The 17,351-nt window shown below is 44.5% G+C and overlaps 1 protein-coding gene across 5 annotated transcripts in view; it reads right to left on the reverse strand.

The window, feature by feature from the left end:
- The window catches only part of dlg5a (discs, large homolog 5a (Drosophila)), a 35,642-nt gene that overhangs the window by 12,373 nt on the left and 5,918 nt on the right, over nucleotides 1-17,351 (reverse strand). For 3 of the 5 annotated variants that reach the window (XM_071480468.1, XM_071480466.1, XM_071480469.1), the window contains exons 2-18: nucleotides 12,959-13,027; nucleotides 11,639-11,813; nucleotides 10,882-11,025; nucleotides 9,711-9,894; nucleotides 8,567-8,826; nucleotides 8,063-8,375; nucleotides 6,268-6,498; nucleotides 5,730-5,914; nucleotides 5,479-5,604; nucleotides 4,487-4,619; nucleotides 4,198-4,325; nucleotides 3,933-4,108; nucleotides 3,710-3,813; nucleotides 2,369-2,461; nucleotides 1,090-2,142; nucleotides 441-561; nucleotides 203-347 (exon numbers count right to left, since the gene is read on the reverse strand). In XM_071480468.1, the coding sequence (XP_071336569.1) occupies nucleotides 203-347; nucleotides 441-561; nucleotides 1,090-2,142; nucleotides 2,369-2,461; nucleotides 3,710-3,813; nucleotides 3,933-4,108; nucleotides 4,198-4,325; nucleotides 4,487-4,619; nucleotides 5,479-5,604; nucleotides 5,730-5,914; nucleotides 6,268-6,498; nucleotides 8,063-8,375; nucleotides 8,567-8,826; nucleotides 9,711-9,894; nucleotides 10,882-11,025; nucleotides 11,639-11,813; nucleotides 12,959-13,027 (3,640 nt within the window). The remainder of the gene's footprint in view (nucleotides 1-202; nucleotides 348-440; nucleotides 562-1,089; nucleotides 2,143-2,368; nucleotides 2,462-3,709; nucleotides 3,814-3,932; nucleotides 4,109-4,197; nucleotides 4,326-4,486; nucleotides 4,620-5,478; nucleotides 5,605-5,729; nucleotides 5,915-6,267; nucleotides 6,499-8,062; nucleotides 8,376-8,566; nucleotides 8,827-9,710; nucleotides 9,895-10,881; nucleotides 11,026-11,638; nucleotides 11,814-12,958; nucleotides 13,028-17,351) is intronic. The other 2 variants (XM_071480467.1, XM_071480470.1) reach the window with 1 other exon arrangement.

Consider the following 17,351-nt stretch of genomic DNA (forward strand, 5'->3'; position numbering starts at 1 on the left):
TAAAGTATAAGTGCACAACATTAGGGCAAAGCAACAGTATATAATTATTTTCCTCCCAAAAAAAAATTTAATGATGTGATTTTTGCCTTTGGGAAAGAGGCTAATTTAAATATATTACTCATCGTAACAGCCAGAAACACTGAACTGACAATCTGTTTTAGAGCAGCGATCAAAGAAACGGTGAGTGTGAAAAGGAGGTAACCTGGTGTGGGTGTGCTGGTGACATATCTGGGAGGCGACAGATGGACAGTTGCTGGTATGAACGCGGTGACTGCGAACGGTGTACACCGGATTCCTCATCACGGCAGTCACAGCGGGGCAAGGAGCCAGCCCCCGGTGGGCTGAATCTGACGGAGCACAGACACACCACCGTGTTAGAGAGGAGGGAATCTGAGATTTTGGTGAGAGCGTGTGTTTATGTGAGCATTTGAGAAACTCACTAGGAGGTAGGGTGCCGTTGTAGACCGTGGGGACGAAGCCGACACTGTGCCTGTGGGAACGGCTGGGGGAGGAACGCAGCATATCTCTGGGCTCTGGTGAATGCTCGTCGTTAGAGTAGCTCTGTGATGAATGACAGAAACAAACTGTTACCATTTTCCCTGCAGGGTAACACAACACCATTATGTCTTGGGAGAAATCCTCTGCCCTTTGCTGGAGACAAGTATCATATGAGAAAAATGACAGCACAAACATCCCACAACAGTAAAATGAACATTTATCTCCACTCCCGCCTCCATCTCCTGTGTGCTCCAGGGCCTGAAGAGGTGGCCAGGCATCACTGTCTGAGCCCCAGGCACTGACTCAGCTCTTGGGTTGGGTGGCTGTACCAGTGTAGAAGCATCAATCACTTAGACACGCTGCCTAAGAGGCAAGTCCCAGAGGTCCGACTCTGACGGGGCTGTAAATTCTATTACAAAATGGATGCTTTGGCCCAAGGGATGATTTGAAATGTTGGTGCCATTTTAGATTTTCTTAAACACTTCTCAAGAGCATCCTGTTCTCATTTCTTTATTGGAGAGCGTTTTTAAAGGAGGACATTTCAGAAGCAAATGCACCACATTAAAATTTTAAGGTTTTAAATTGACTCACTTGGAAGGTGGGAAGAGTGATCGTCTGTGGGGTCATCCTGCGTCGGAGGGCGGGGGCAGATTTAGGGCGTGGTCTCTTCACCTCTGGCTCCTCCCCTCTGGTTCGGCCGATGTCCTCGTCACACGACTTCCTCGAGGTCAGGACCTTGCCGTCCAGGAAATAGTGGTTTCCATTCCTGTCTCTTTCTCGCTCGCTCCTCTCTCTGCTCTCTCCCGCTGCCATGGAGATGACAGCCTCTCCCTTGCCGTCTGAGGTGATCGTGCAGTCGGAGGCAGAGCTGCTTTGATGTTTGTGTTTGAACTTAAAGGAGTCACTGCGAGTGGGTGGGGTAGGAGGGGTTGGGGTAGGGGTGGATGAGGAGGAGAGGGACTCAGTCTTCGAAGGCTGGGGGGAGTGGGAAGCTGTGGCAGCAGCAGCTACTGCTGCAATCTGATTGGCTGCCATGTACTCCATCTTAGAGGAAGGTGTTTCTGGGCGTTTGAAAGTGTCTGGGTCGAAGATGGACTTCCTCTGCTTGGGTGATTTGTAGATGGAGAGCTGGGCTGCTGCTGTGACTGGACTGGAGTTATCTGGTGCGACCGACATACCACCCACCATCATCTTGGGCCACGTGCCCCCACTGTGCTTCTTCTCCAGGGTTGTCTCCATTGTGATGCAGTCTGAGGGCGAGACAGGGTCAAAGGGCAAGGAGGAAGGCCCCTTTGTGTAGGGACAGCACTCTTGGAAAGCACTGGGCCCGTAGCGGCCAGTGCCCAAGTCAGACGCCGGCCGAAGGCTGGTGGCGTGGAGGGAGCCTGTGGAGAACGGCTTGCTGATGTCGCCGTACACCTCCTCAGATTCCCCTCTGACCTTCCTCCTCTCCCCAGAGATGCTACTTGTGCTAGTGCTTCCGACATCGGGGCAGAAGATGTCAGTCTGTGTCGAGCTGTTGTGTTTGAGGTTGCGACTGTTGCGGGAGTGAATCTCTGACAGGTGAATGCGCCCGTTGGACTTTTCTGATGACTCACGCAGACTCTCAAAGATGTTCTGGCCTGACGTGCTGTGAGGGAAGAACTGCGGGGAGGACAGATGACAGTATGAGCCACATCACATGACACATCTTTAAACGATACCCCGGGAAATTAAATAGTAATGCATCGGATAATTCAGCTGTCACAAACCACAAAGTTAAAGTTGTAAAACTAAGTAGGGCATGCAAAAGTAGAAAGGGAGCTCGTGAAGATTGTTGGCATAGGTGAAGTAGAAAAGGAGTTCAGAAAGTGAAATGAATGTGGCCCACCTTCATGAGAGAGAGGCTAAGTGAGTCCCTGCAGCTCCTCAACAGAGCCTCACACTCTGTCACAGATTTGTTATCCAGAGCAATGCCATTTATCTGGGGAGTAGAGAGAGACACTGGAAATAAGGACAGGTCCTTCAGCTCTAACGCAATGCACGATAGTCTTTTTCATATTCCTCTAAGGTGCATGTGTACGTCCTGTGTGGCAGCATTATTAAAATAGATACACGTCTATAAACACACACAGGTGAGATAACATGAGAGCACCTGGGACCTGAGGTGTGTCTCGCTCCGCTGCCGTGGGGGAAACCACAAGAAATTTAGGCCAGCACATTTCAGTCAGAAGAATCCTCGCACTGCAATCTGCACATTTCCATCACAATGGGCTCGACTTGAGAGGAACTTTTTCTTTTAAACGGTCAGAGATACTAAAGTGGGTAATATATTTGAGCTGAGATTTATCATGAAGTAAGTTCAGGAAAGAACTTTCTGCTTTAACCCAGAACAAGTCTGATGCGTTTTATCAAGCCGGGAGAAGAAACGGTCACCTCTGAGCCCTGGAGTTCAGCTACTGACATTCACTTGCATCCCATGCATATTTCATTGCAGATTCGGCACTCTGGACTCTTTTTTTTTTGTGAACGCAATTAAGCATTTAATAAGTCATACATAACCTGATACACTGCTGTGATTAACATCCACAAGGGCATGTTAAAATACGATACCCTTCCACGATTAAGATCTCTTAACGCATCGTCTGCACTTACCATTGCTAATTGTGGATGTGCCGAGCTATCATCTGGCATATCAGCTCCCTGGCTACATGAAGAGACTGCTGTGGTGCTAACTGGTGAGCAGAGATATCCAGGTGCTCTGGGATTTAAAGGTAATGCACAGGTTTCATGCTTAAGTTTAAACTAACAGAGGAGTTAAGATTTCTGCTGCTACCGACAGATTAGCATAAGAGACAAGGTCACTCTTTCGAAGCTAGCGACGGGTATGAATAGTTCCATCTCTGACACTTGTCTTCTCCCTCCCACTCCCTGAAGTCTGAGTATATTGCAGCTGTGTGTGTGTGTGTGTGTGTGCGTGAGGACAGCTCCGCCTAGCCCTGTAGAGCTTCAAGTTTTTGAGGGTTTAATCTAAAGGAGGAGACTTTTCCTCTCCCTACTTCACATGCTCAGCCAAATCCCACCTTATCTGGGTTTGGAGTGTGGATACTGGAATGGATCAAGGCCTGGATTAGGAACCAGTGTGAGCTGTAGTGTGGTAGATGTGGGGGGAGGGTGTATTTAAAGAAAAAAAAAAAAAAAAAAGGTTTCATGAAGGCTGACAGTGACTCACAGCGATCAGTCTGTCTCCAACTGTGAGAGAACCTTCCCTGGCTGCCGGACTGCCCTGGACGATGGCAGTGACAAACACCCCGCTCTCCAGACCAATGCCACTGTCTGAGACACAGAGGAGAAATAACACCGAATCATCAACAGTCTCAAGACACGGGGACGAGACAAAGACAAAACATTGAAATCTCTTCATAAGCAAGCTAAGTCATTTAGCAACAACACACCTTTGTGTCCCACGAGGTTGATGTGAACAGGAGTGACCAGCCTTCCTCCCAGAGACTTCCTTCTTCGTACCACCATGTTGATCAATCCTCCACCATTGAGGACAGCTTTCACCACCTGCTTCCTGTCCTTATTGGTCAGGTCAATGTCGTTAATCTTCAACAACCAATCGTTCACTCTGGAAACACAAGGGGAAGGACGATGAGGCGTTTAATAAGCCATTAGTCCAGAAAAGGATGCAGGTTAGCTTCATGAGAGAGATCATACCTTAACCTTCCATCTGCGATACTTCCTTTGTCCACCCTTGTAACAAATATTCCACAATCTCCTGGTAAATACGGATCATTTACCCCCTCAGCGATATCAAACCCAAGTGCCTTCAAATCCATGTCATCCTAAAAACGTAATAATATAAGAATCACAGTAGGCTCATTAATTTTGATAAATCCATTTCAATATAATAAAGTTTTGGCAGTCCTTAGAGCTCCACCAGCTCTCAGGAGACTGGCATGCCATCAAATCACTCTCAGTAATAAGATCTGAGCTCTGCTCTTACCCTGTCTTTCTCAAACTCCACCACCTCTGTCTCCCACTCCAGGGAGTCCGTGTCGATGGCTGAGTCGTGAGAGCTGTGGGCCATTAGCTGACAGAACCGGGCCTCCTTCTCCAGCTGGCTCTCCATCTTCTCCCTTAACAAAGGAAGACATCACACACGGAGTCAAAGGTCAGTCACTTGAGGATGGACTGGCAGAGGCAACAGAAAGAATCACACACAACTAGTCTCCAGACTGGGAAAGGTTTTTAAAACATAAAGCACAGTTTGCATCTACAGGGATGAAAGAACATGCAGAAATTTAGAAAGTTTACATGTTGACCTTCTTCTTTATGTGGCTTTAGGTGCAAACTGTCTCACACCTTCCATAATGCAGTTTAGGGAATCAAATTTATATTTATTCATAAGAAAACTAAAAGTAGAATGCACACAATGCCCCACTGTCAGTAAGATATATGGTGTCCCGCTGAGGCATGCCTTGAGGGTAGCTGTGACATTAAAACCCTGATTTTGCACCGTTCTTTACAGAGGATAGAGAAGGAAACTCTCAAAGTCACAGCACGCTGCATAGTCCATACAATGCTCTGACTCAGAAATGCTTGTCATATACACTTCAGCCAGCAGGGGGAGCTTTAACATGCCATATAAACATGTTCAAGGCAGGGAGGTAGAGACAGTGAGAGACTAAATATTTATGTGTGTCCAAAACACTGACGCTTTCCGGGGATTACATTTTTAATCTGGGCATGTGGAAATGGCGCCAGACAAGCAACTGAGCTCCATGATGCCTCCAAAGGCAGAACAGCACAGCTTACGCCTTGCCACACACTGAGGGAAACAGCTTATTCACACAAAGACAGTGCGGCACACAAAGCCGACTCAGTAGAGGCAATGTTGTTGTGTGCTTCCTCGGGCATTTTCTTTGGATTGCAGACGCGAGTCTCTCCTGAAATTTTCATCATAACTGAGGCTTCAGAACCATGCCGACGACTCACTTCAGTTCTTTGAGCTCTCGCAACGCGTCGTTCTTCTGTTTCCTCATATCGTCCAGATTTCGCAGGGCGTCGGCCAGATCGCTGACTGCCCGGTCCCTTTCCCGCCGTAGATTATCACACAGAGTCCTGGGGAGGGAGAGGAGAGAGGTGGCGGGATGATGTGAGAATCAAGGGTGGAGCATATTGGGGGGAGCAGATTATTAGCCAGTGACTCTACAAAATCTAAGACACAGCCTTTAACACAGACTGACCTAATGCTCTCCCTCTCCGCCACTATTTTGTCCCTCTCCTGGAAGGCCCAGTCCCGTCGACACTTGGCCACCTCAGCCTCCTGCGTGGCCTCCTTCAGTTCCTGAGACATGGCCTCATACTGTTTCCTCAGCATCTCAATCTCCTTATTGGCTCGTTCCATGTCCAGGGTGGCCGAGTCTTGTTTCTGTGAACATAGAGTACATGTGAATAAGATTTCTCATTAAACACGTGTGCGGTTACAACATCCAAATTATAGTGTCTGGTGTGAGAAGATAACAGAAATATTAAAAGCAGCAAATTTGGAAACTAACCAGATGTGTGACTTTCAAACAAACCAAAGCTCATCTTTCAGGGATATGTGACCTGGAGGGCCATCTAGTGATCAGACAGAGGTGTGACCTAAATCCACTTAGGGGTCAGTCCACTTACATGCTGTAATCCACCGACTGACAGCTCCCCGGATGCACTAAGCTGTTTCTCGTGTGTCTAACCTTTGACTTTACACTCTCAAATCTAAGATGCGGTGTTGTTTGTTACCTGTCTGGCCTGGTAGTACTCTCTGAGTAACTGATCCCTTTGAATGATGGCCTCCGTTCTCTCCTTGCGGGCCACATCCCTCTCCTCCCGGACTGTCTCGATGTCCTTGCAGGCCTGGCTCAGCTCCTTCTGGGCCTCGGCCTTGTCCTTCACCTCGTGGCAGTACTTCTCCAGCAGCTCGTTCCTCTCGCAGATGGCCCTGTCGCGGTCCACCAGTGATGAGTTCAACTCCTGTCACAGAACAAAGGGGGCAAAAATGGAATGAGGGCATCTCAACACTGTGAGTCATTAACGCGATGTGAAAAAAATACTTGCGAGCCAATGCAGAGTGATCCAACACTAGTTATGAATCTCTTTTGTCTGTCAACCACAGTGTTCGGAAATCTTCTTCAAAAAGGAGGCGGTGGAGCAGAGCTATTTCTGTACAGTAGTCTGGGTGCAAATAGCCTTTGATCCACTGGCTGAAAAGGGAACAGCTGGTCTAAGTCATGCACACACTCACTAAAAACCCGATTTATTAAGTTGATATTAAATTCACACAGACAAAATTGTTTAAACTGACATTTATAGTTTTTGAAGGATATGGTGGACATACCAGTGGATCAACTCTCTTCTCAGTAACCGTCAGTAAGACAGTGATATATGCGTCATGAGTGTTATTCCAAACCTTTTAAGACACATCGTCCCACACATGGGATGCTTTGGCCTTGGTAGCACTACTGTAGCTGTATTTTGGATGGTACCGGACTCAATCTTCACACAACCTTGATAAAATATACATTACTTAAAAGCTCCAAGTCTCCTAATTTTATCTGTGCAAAGCATTTTAGGATCCACATTTCACTGCAGCAGCTTTTGACACAGAATTATTTCAGGCTTGTGTCTATGGCTCCAAAGTGTTTGCCACACAAGAGGTACTACTACAGGCCTTATATTCCCTTTTTATCCCAGAATAATACTACGTTTGTGCCTCTGTAACTATGGTTCAGTATCTCTTACACTCATTCGGACTTTGCTTGTAAAATTTTAAGTGTTAGTTTTCATAGGAGACCGGGGTGATGATGTAATCAGAAAGGGTTGAATAACAGTGACTTTTTTATTTTATTTTTTAGTCTGGTAACAGGTTAAAGGAATAGTTGAGCATTTTGGGGAAATACATTTATTTGCTTCCTTTCTGAGAGTTTGAGACAACTGACAGAACTCTCATATCTTCGTGGTAAATATGTAGCTGGATGTGTAAAAACAACAATTTGCCATTTTATGGGGTGTTGTCTGAAATGACATTTCAGTAACTTCCTTGAGTCTCTGCTGGCTGCTTAGCAATTGGGCCTGATCAAGAAAGAGTCCAGCACATAACCACTTTGGATAAAACAAACAAGATATAATGTGATGGTTTGAAGGTGTGCAGTAGGCAGATTTTGTTACCTTTGAATGGAAAATAGCCGTTTCCTTGTCCAAGCTAAGCTAAGCTAAGTTAACTTGCTAGATACACGTTTACCTTCCTTCCTTTATGTTTTTCATCCAACATGTCTACAATGTATCAGATTTGGAGAGAAAAAGTTTAGTCACCATGTCATTCATTCATCTGTTTGATATTGTCTGAAATATTTCACAGTATTTGATATTGTGTTTGTGAGAATTTATAAGAACAGTTGTCATGATGAGTTTTGGAGCCGTACTGTTCAGCCTCCATTCTTTTCTGGCCAATAACGTCTCTGCATATTAAGAGTGAATCAGCTTTGACTGATATATAAACAACAGTTGTGTACATCCAATGCATTCTTAAGCGTGATACCTGTCTGAGTGCCTCCAGCTCTTCACTGGCCACCACTCTCTCTGAGGAGGTGTTTTTCAGCCGGGCCTTGGCTGCCTCCAGCTCTGTCTGTAACTTGTCCAGCTCTTTGATCACCTGGTCCCTCTCACTCATGATGAGACGATACTCGTTGAACACAGAGTCCCTCTCCTCCTTGTACTTCTCGCAGTCCTTGGCTGCTTTCAGCTGCAAGTTCTTGTAGCGCGTCACCTCCGACTGCAGGCGCTCCATCTCTCTCTGCAGCTCCTTGTTCTGCGCCGAGGACTTGTTCAGCTCCTGCTGCACTGAATCAAACCTGGGGGAGCAGAGCAGGATGAAGAGGTCTGAAGTGCTACATTTTAAGATGGTGTGGTAGTACAGCTCATAGCTGAAGTTGTTGTGTGTTTACAGGTGTTGGATCATCATCCCCCTCTGCTGCACTGATCTAAGCATTAATATTTCATATATTGTATATCTGTATGTGCGTGCACGTGGTGATGATTTCACCTTCTCATCGAGGTGGAGTACTGCTGCTGGTAGTGCATGGCTGAGTCGCGCTGTTTGAGCAACGCATCCAGCTGCTTCTGCAGCCGCCGGTTCTCCTCTTCGGCCTGCTCCAGGCGGCTCAGGTCTGTGTTATGGTTCGCCACCTTCTCGCTGTAGCGCTTGCTCAGGGCATCGTACTCCTTCTTTACACCCTCCAGCTTGTCCATGGCTGTGTCATACAGTTTGTTTAACACCTCTGATGAGCCTTTCTCTCTCATTACCTGGTAAGGACAACAAGAAGTCACGTGACCCTTCATTACACATGCATTGGTAGTGTTCAAAATGTTGTTGACATGACATGAGACAGAACGAAGCCTGTATTTGCTGTGCCCCACCTTAGCAGCAGATGGCATCACTGTGTAGGCAGGATTTTTACAGTGCAAGCAAAAACCAGTGCCAGCTTAAACAATGGCTTTTGTAAGTGTAAGTGCATTTCTAGAACTGCTTTTAGGCACGCAAGTAAAACCAAATGGCTGGCCCGCAAAATGAACTGTTTTATATGTAGAGTGTGTCCTCCAGACTGCATTCTCTGAATGTCTCATTACTGCAGGTCTTGCTGATATAGTCTTCCTGATTCCTGGGAGAGTTGCTGTGACCTGAGGGCTGTATTGACCTCATTGACACAGAACAACACTGTGTATACACTGATCTTGTAGCTACATGGTTCAGGTCAGCGTGCCCTTTGCCCAAGCCACAGCCCTTTTCTTCTGCACTTGCCCTTTTCAGAAATGCTCTGTATGCATTTCCATCTGCTTGGCTGCCCTGTGCTCTTAACCACTGCAGTGTTCCCATGGGTGCTGTGTGAGACAGTACTGCACAGTAATCCAATACGTGCCCCAGTACCCTCGTGAACAAAGTCTTTAGTACACAGAAGACAACAGGAAACATTGTGTAATGTCACAAAATGTATGACTTCAAAATAAGAGGTAAAAATCTCACTGGACTATTAAAAATGTGACATTTGTGAATAATCAGTTTGATTTTGTATATTGGCTCTAACATCTGTATCACATCAGTAAATCTCTGAGGTCTCTGCTTGTATCTCTGCATAACATCTGGACAGCTACAGCAGAAACCATATGTGTGTGTGTGTGTGTGTGTGTACCTGCTGTTGCTGCTGCCGGAGGTCTGCCAACTCCTTCTGGTCTTGACTGTGCAGTCGTTTGAGCTCCTCGCAGTTCTGTTTTAGGTGATTGTGCTCTCGGACAAGTTGGGCATTGTCCCTCCTGAGTGTCTCCATCTCCTCCTTCAGCTGTGTCTGTTCGCCCAGGACGCGGCTGTGCAACATGCTGGAAAGAGGAAATACACGGACATGCAGGAGGACTAAACACATGTGCACGCACAGGTCTATAAACTGTACATGTGAATATACATAAAAGAAAGCAAGCTTTGATTGTAGTATAAGTAAAGAGTGGCTTTAAACCCAGCAAGAGGATTCTGCAGGTGATATGCAACATGTAAAATGTTCTTTTGATCCGTGGACAGTATCTAAGAGAGACAGGCTATCTGGAGGTTTACCCCTCTAGAAACTTATGACCTATTGTGATAATAAACGAACCCTAACCCTAACTTTATGTCCAGATTTACATTTTATGATGAAGCTTTATGTGGAATATCATGAGTCAATGTTCTTTTGTTCAACCAAAAGCATACAAAGCAACCACGTTATTTATATACTGTGTAAAATGTCAAACTGATTAGCTATTAACTCAATTTGACTACTTATCTTTTGCTTCTATCATATTAGAAAATATTCTAACCAGCAAGGCTCTCTAACAGCTGATACACCGTGATCAGCCTCTATGCTCCAGAAATTTTGCCTTGGCTTATGAGCTGTTAGGCTGAATAATTCAATCACATAAATGCCTCTATTTCCAAGCTTTTAAAACCATGCGTGTTTTTTTTTTTTTTTTTTGGAGTGCCAATTCCCTTTCAATGTGAAAGCCCACTGTAGCTCTTTCAATTAGGTTAATTGCAACACCATGCCAGTATTTATTACCATTCCAGTAAAACAATGCAATAAAAAATAATTATTTCTATGCTAAAGAGCAGCAGGTGGCAGCTGATAGAGTGCTCATCCTACAACATTTTGACTTCAATAATGCCTGACACACATTCAACACTGCTCTCCTGTGGAAATCTAAGCAAATAGCTGCATTGCATTTAGACGACATAACGCAGGTTAATATTTAAAACTTAACGACTGTAATGATTTCTTCTTTAGCAACCAGAAAGGTAAAATAAGTCACATGACACTTGGCAGGAGATATACTTACTGGTAGAAATCAGCCTCTTTTACAGCCTCTTCGCACCTCTTGAGTGTTTTGGTGTGCTGGTTCTGGAGAGACTGCAGATCTGCCATGGCCCTCATGCACTGACTTTTCAGACGCTCATAGTCATGACTGGCTTTGGAATTTGGCCTTAAGGAGAAAAGCAGGAGCAAGGAATCAACACTTTATCCTGCAGCCTTGTACGATAATGTAGCCAAACACAGCTCTGAGAGGAGGCTGACCTCACCCCCCTTGTATAAGAATTCATAAGATAGGAATGAAATGTTTGACTAAATGTAAACAAGATTAAAAAAAAAAAAAAAAGTGCACTGATGTAAGCAAAGCAGGCCTTTCGTCTCATCTGGTGCACACGAAACGTCTGGTATGTAGAGCACATTAAACTTAATTAAGCAGGCAGTGTCAGTGGCCTCTTTCTGCAAGGTAGAGTCAACATTACTCCAGACAGCAGAGAATTCATAGATGAAAACATGGCAGCCAGAACTGAGGACACTGACATCACAGTGCCTTTAACAGCCGGGAGAGAGTAAACATTACCAGTCATAAACTTTGCTGCTCTCACTGCAATGAATCTCCGGTCTGAGTCAATAGTTGGATCTGGTGCATTTCATTTAGGCAAAAAAAAGCATTTATAATCACAGTAGACAGTTTCATAGACATCAGCCAAATAAAAGTGTTACCACAAGGAAGAAAAAAACAAAACAAAACAACAACAACATCTTGGCAGGCAGGCCAGGATTTGCACCTGCAGTCATCGAAGGTGGTCCCGGGCGATGCCAACGCCAGACGCTTACGAAGCTCATCCCTCTCCCGGGTCACCTGGCGGAGCTGAAACAAGATGGTGTCCAGGTTGTCACCGGATGGCCGGTTATCATTAATGGCCGGGGGCGGGGAGGATGCTTCACCGTTAACAGGCGAACCTGCAACATTGAGCACATTACCGCAGGCTGGGACAATTGATCAGCTCTCAATGGAAAAAAAAAAGAAGTTTCCCATGCAATCGACATCATCACTCAGAAGCTGCATAATATACAGTAGCACAGATGCCATTATATGAACAGATGCCTCTTGACTCCACTGGTATGAAAAAATAAAATAAAATGTGAACACTAACACACCCAAAGGGACACAGACCGTTTAATCTGCTTGGGGTTTTTCTGTGACAGTTTGCCCCAAACTTGCTGAAATTACATTGGATTTACAAAACTACACATCTGTAATCCCGGCCATGAAAATGAAAGGCAGAAAGAACAGATAGGACTGTGATGATGTATTGTGCATCTGGTACTTTCTGTGTTTTTTAAGCCATGGTTTGCAGTTATTTTTTTGATTAAATTGAAGCACTTGTGTTTGGAATGCCAGGAAACCTGAAGTCTTTGCAAAGCAAGAATAACATTATGAAATACTTCATGTATAAAACGTTGTTTTCTAAAAAAAAATTCTTTACCCTGGCTTTATGCAGCTATTATCACATCTGACAGTTCAATTCTACCTGTCACGACTGAGATTAAAATTCACCAGATTGATTTTAACAGAGGGGGATTTGTCCTTAAAACAACAAGGTCATTCTCTTTTATTCTGTGTACTTGACACTTTGCCAAATAGATGGATTCTGACAAAAAATCTTTACACCATTAATGACTCATTTTGAGGGTTGTTTTCCTCATAGAAAAGAACAGCCATGGCAGGAAACCTGGGGATTATGTTCATCTTTGGCTCAACATTTGGCCCTTTTGGAGGTTTATGTAACACAGCTGAGTCATTTGGACCTTTGTCAAAACTAGGGAAAGACAAGCATGGCAAACTTCCTTAAGGGAAGAGGAAGACACTGGGAGAGTGTTGTTGCCTCGGTGTTGGGGTTTAAAGCAAAGGAAATATAAAACACTGGCTTCCTGAACTCCGATCAGGAATTACGCTAATATGAGAAAACAGTAAACAGTGCAATAAGTCAAATCAGCATGGCTGTGTTATGACTGTTATTACGTGTTTGGAGGTTGTAAAGAACCTGTCTGACCTGGCATGACACACACAGCATAAAACAGGCCTCCTGGGTCTTTATACATACCAACACTACTGAGGGAGCTGCTGCTTTCGGAGTCAGAGGGCATGGTGGACAGAACGCTGTATGTGGAGCCTGCCAAGAGAAGAGATACATTCAGGCAATAAGCACTGATGGATTGATTAACTGTTTATGCACAAGCCTGAGTTAATTGCCCATACAAGGTGGAAGCTTCATATTCCCTGCACTGTTGTATAATAAATTTGGTGCAAGGTTCATACTTGGAATAATAACTTCAACACTCCTTAGTGCCTCTATATTATCACTCCAGACCGCCGTCGTCATTACACCTCCTTTCCCTCACTGTGCACTCTGCCTTGCTTTGATGTATAGTCCCTGTATGTTTCTGCTACACAGGCAGAATGTCACGGCTGAAATGGGATTTTCTCTTTTTATGTCAAGCACATGGAGAGAAAGAGAGGGAGAGAGAGAAAGAGAGAAAATGATTCCCTATCTGAATAGCTGTACACACCGTTAAGCTGGGGGATATTTCACACAGGCTACCACAATCCATAGGAGAGACTATGCAGATCCCCATTATACTGCAGAGTCCCTCATCCAAAGGGCAACATAAATATGGCTGACGGCATGGACAGAATTTGTTTAAAAGACATCTTACATTTGTGTGTACTGCAGAAGACATCATCTACTCTATTGTAAGACTGTGTGTGCGTGTGTGTGCGTGTGTGTGTGTGTATATATATATATATATATATATATATATCCAGATTTTCCAACAGGAGCAGATGGTTTTAAATAGATTTTTACCCAGAATGCATGTCCCCACACATCTAAATGTTGGTATGTTACCTATGGCAAGAAGACAGTAATCAGCAGAATTTATAGTGGATAGGAATATAGGAAATCTTGCAACCATAAAAATTTAAATGAAAAATGGGGAATAGAAAGAGAAAAGACTCAATTTAAATGAGTATGACAACAATAAATTGTAATTAAACTGTATTTTTTTAAAATACATTTTCACAAATATTTAGATTTATTTCTTTATCCGATTATCTGATTTATAAAAATACACATTGATAAATTTAGTCCAGTAATAACTAATAACTATTTTCATTATTGATTTATCTGTGGATTATTTTCGTTGTTCAGCCCACAACCCTTTTCATTTATAAATAGTAAAGACAGGTTATCCTCACATATAAGATGCCGGAACCAGAAATAATGTTCTGCATTTACATATATATATTATTATATATATTATAAAATTGATGCTGGCTAGTGGCTGATCCACCAATCTTTTCTGCTCCAAATTTCAGCTCTTGTGTACACCGAGAAATGATAAATTTGAAGATGTATTAAAACAGCACAGTGTTAATAGATAATACTAATGTACTGTGGTAAAGGCACAGCAAACACACTGGGTTTAAGAGAGCAGGGGAATGCTAGCTGGCTTTGTCAGCAGCAGGCAATAGATTGACGCCAACTGTTCTAGATCTCCATCTCTGTCCTTGCCTCCCCACTGGGTTTAGCTACAGCTCTGGCTCCAGCCCTCAATGTGTGACAAGGCCAAGCCTAATTAACTATGAGCTCTGTGCGACTGAGCCACTCCATCTTAGGCCCCGCAGACAGAGCAGAGGAGAGGAGATGAGAGGGGGGCAAGAGGGGAAACAAGAGGAAAGCATGGAGCAGAGGAGGACAGATGAAAGGAGATAGCCTAACTAAGTCGCAAAAGAGATAAGGAGGGAGGGTGTTCGAGAGACAAAGAGGGAGAGAAGTAAGACGAGAGACTGTGGAGAAAAAAAGAGAGAGAGGCGCAGGGCGGAAAGGCTTTTAATCTGTTCTGACGTTCCCTGATGCTCAACACTTTTACTCTGCAAAGTGCTCCGAGCACACAGTTTTGATTTCATATTGTTCCATCAGACATGATGAGAACAGCTGCACAGCATTAGTTCTCCACAATCAACACGGCTCTGCAAAAGGCTCCTGCTCGTTTCCTTGGCTGCACTGAAAAGCAACAACTGCCTTCTTGAACCCAGTATCTGACTCTCAGAGTAAAAGACCTACTGAGCGGTCTTATGCCGGCTCAGCTGAAGGATAAATCTTTTTTTTTTTTTTTAAAAACACCATACAGAGTCAGTAAAGCGCTGTGCCAGGAAAAAAAGCCTAAAAATGTAGCCTCTTGAAAGTTGTATTTTGTGATTTGGACACCAAAACACTCAGATAAATTAAAATCTGAGTAATCTCTACCACTGAGGACACTCTCCAATCACCAGAGAGCTATAACTCCCATGAACCCGGCAGTTCTGGGACAATCCTCAGCATCTCACAATCTGATTTGGCTGCAAGGGCAAACATGTGCACCAGGGTTCCCATATTTAGATCAATGCAATCGGCTGATTAGTTAACCCCATAAGGACACCAATGGCTGCAGTATGGATTGCGTGTCAGATACAAGCCAGCTATCTGGTGGTCGATGGGTCAATGGCATTAGCCTTTTCCAACAGGCTTTTAATCATCAATAGCAATTAGCAGCAGCAGCCACAGTCAGTGAGGCTGATCATCTGTAAACATGTTCGCTGCATCAATCAAACAAGTATCCATTAAGGCAGCATAGATCTGATGATATATAGTGAGAGAGTCCACCTCTCTGTGCCAAAAACAGGCAGACAGGAGAGATCAGACCAGAGAAATCATACCCAACATTCCCGTTAACCGATAAATACATCATGACAGATTTCATCCAGGGCTATTAGATATGCTAACAAGGAGCGAGCATCCGCTACTGACTTCCATCAGGAGATACACTTTAAAGGTGAGAAATATTCCAGTGGAGGACCTAAGGCGACAGCAACAAAGGCCCGTCGCTGTGATCTAAATAGGTCAGGGGAGTACTCGCCCTACCTAAGGGGTTCCACTCCCCCACCCCCTTCCTTTTTTTCCTCCACTCTGCTTTCCCTCCCAATCAAGTGATGCGCTCAACCACCAACAGTTGCTTCAGACAACCAGATTATGTTCTCTAACACATAAAGCAAGATGACACGCGTTGCCATGGTGAAGCTGGGTGAGAGGAATAGTAAATTCTGCAGCGTGGTGAAAAAGAAGAGTTGGGAGGCTGATGGAGGAGAGAGCCTTATCAAACAAAGATGCAAAGTCTGGCTTCTACCGTCGGGTGAGAGTAAATTATTCATCAGCTCCAGAAAACTCTCTTATCTGACAACGAGAGCCTCTTCCAAAACGTAACGCACGTATGATTATCATCGCGATTGGACACTGCCGCTGCTTCACACTCCCTTTATCGGAGCATGTTGACAAGCCTTGAAACTATGGATACGAAGCAGCCAAGGCGCCTGTTCTGTTCCCAAGAACATCATAGACAAAATTTTCAGGGCCACTTGGTAAAAGAGCAGCATTAGCATTCCAAAAATAATACTGGGAGCTATTCTTTATTAGCCGCTGTCAGCTCTTCTCATTGTCAGTGAGCAACAGTGATTAAAGAGGGAAAAAAAAAAAAAAAAAAACACAGTCACAAGTGGCAAACAGAGTCCAATATTCTTTATGCTCCATCTCCTTTTGTGTCCTCAGCTTCACAGCCATTAAACTACAGAAGCACAAATAACAGCAACACGAGTAATACGGTTAAAAACTACTACCCACTCATTTTACAGCGTGCTTAAGTGAGGATGAAGGATATGTCAGCATTAAGCCAGCGAGCAGGAAGTATCACTTTTACCCTGGCATCCCAGACCTCTAAATCCCGCTCCCTGTGAGGAGGATGCAGCCTGAGTTAGTGATGCGGCGATCCCGCCTACTCTGTTTGATACTGGATGCTAATCCAAAACTTCAGACTTAAAAATATTCACGGAGTACCAATCAAGCACCAGCGCTAAAGTAACATGAGGTTGTAACTACACACATCTCATCTTAACCACGGAGACGTTCATACACCAACATATACACATGTGTGTAACAACAGTGATCAAGAAACCATACTTGAAGTGGACTGATCCTCTGTGGCTGATAACCACACACAGGTGAGTATCGTTGCTGCTACAATGCAAAGGGACGATCACATGAACATCAAGACTCAGGCACCTGTGTCATATCCTACACCTCATCCCAAAATCTGGTTACTGCTCCTTCAAATCTGTAAAGAAATATGATATGATTCTCCTTGTCCAATTCCCTCCCTGTACTCAGGGACTTCCAGTAAGCCGTGCAGTGGGCCTAACTTCTGGGGAGGCAATGACACGACAGGCCAAGATTCTGGGCAATGAGCCAGTGAAAAGCCTTGCTGCGGGGTAAGGGATTGATCATCTGATTTAAGGGGTCTACACGAAACATAAACAAGAAGACATCTAACATGATGACTCCATGAGCCAGGATTACTCAACTGCACGCACATCGCCTGACTCACAGCTCCAGCCTGTGGTCCAAC

This window comes from Trachinotus anak, unplaced genomic scaffold, assembly GCF_046630095.1.
Source record: "Trachinotus anak isolate AG129_WGS33_773 ecotype Australia unplaced genomic scaffold, CSIRO_AGI_Tana_v1 ptg000007l, whole genome shotgun sequence".
NCBI lineage: Eukaryota > Metazoa > Chordata > Actinopteri > Carangiformes > Carangidae > Trachinotus > Trachinotus anak.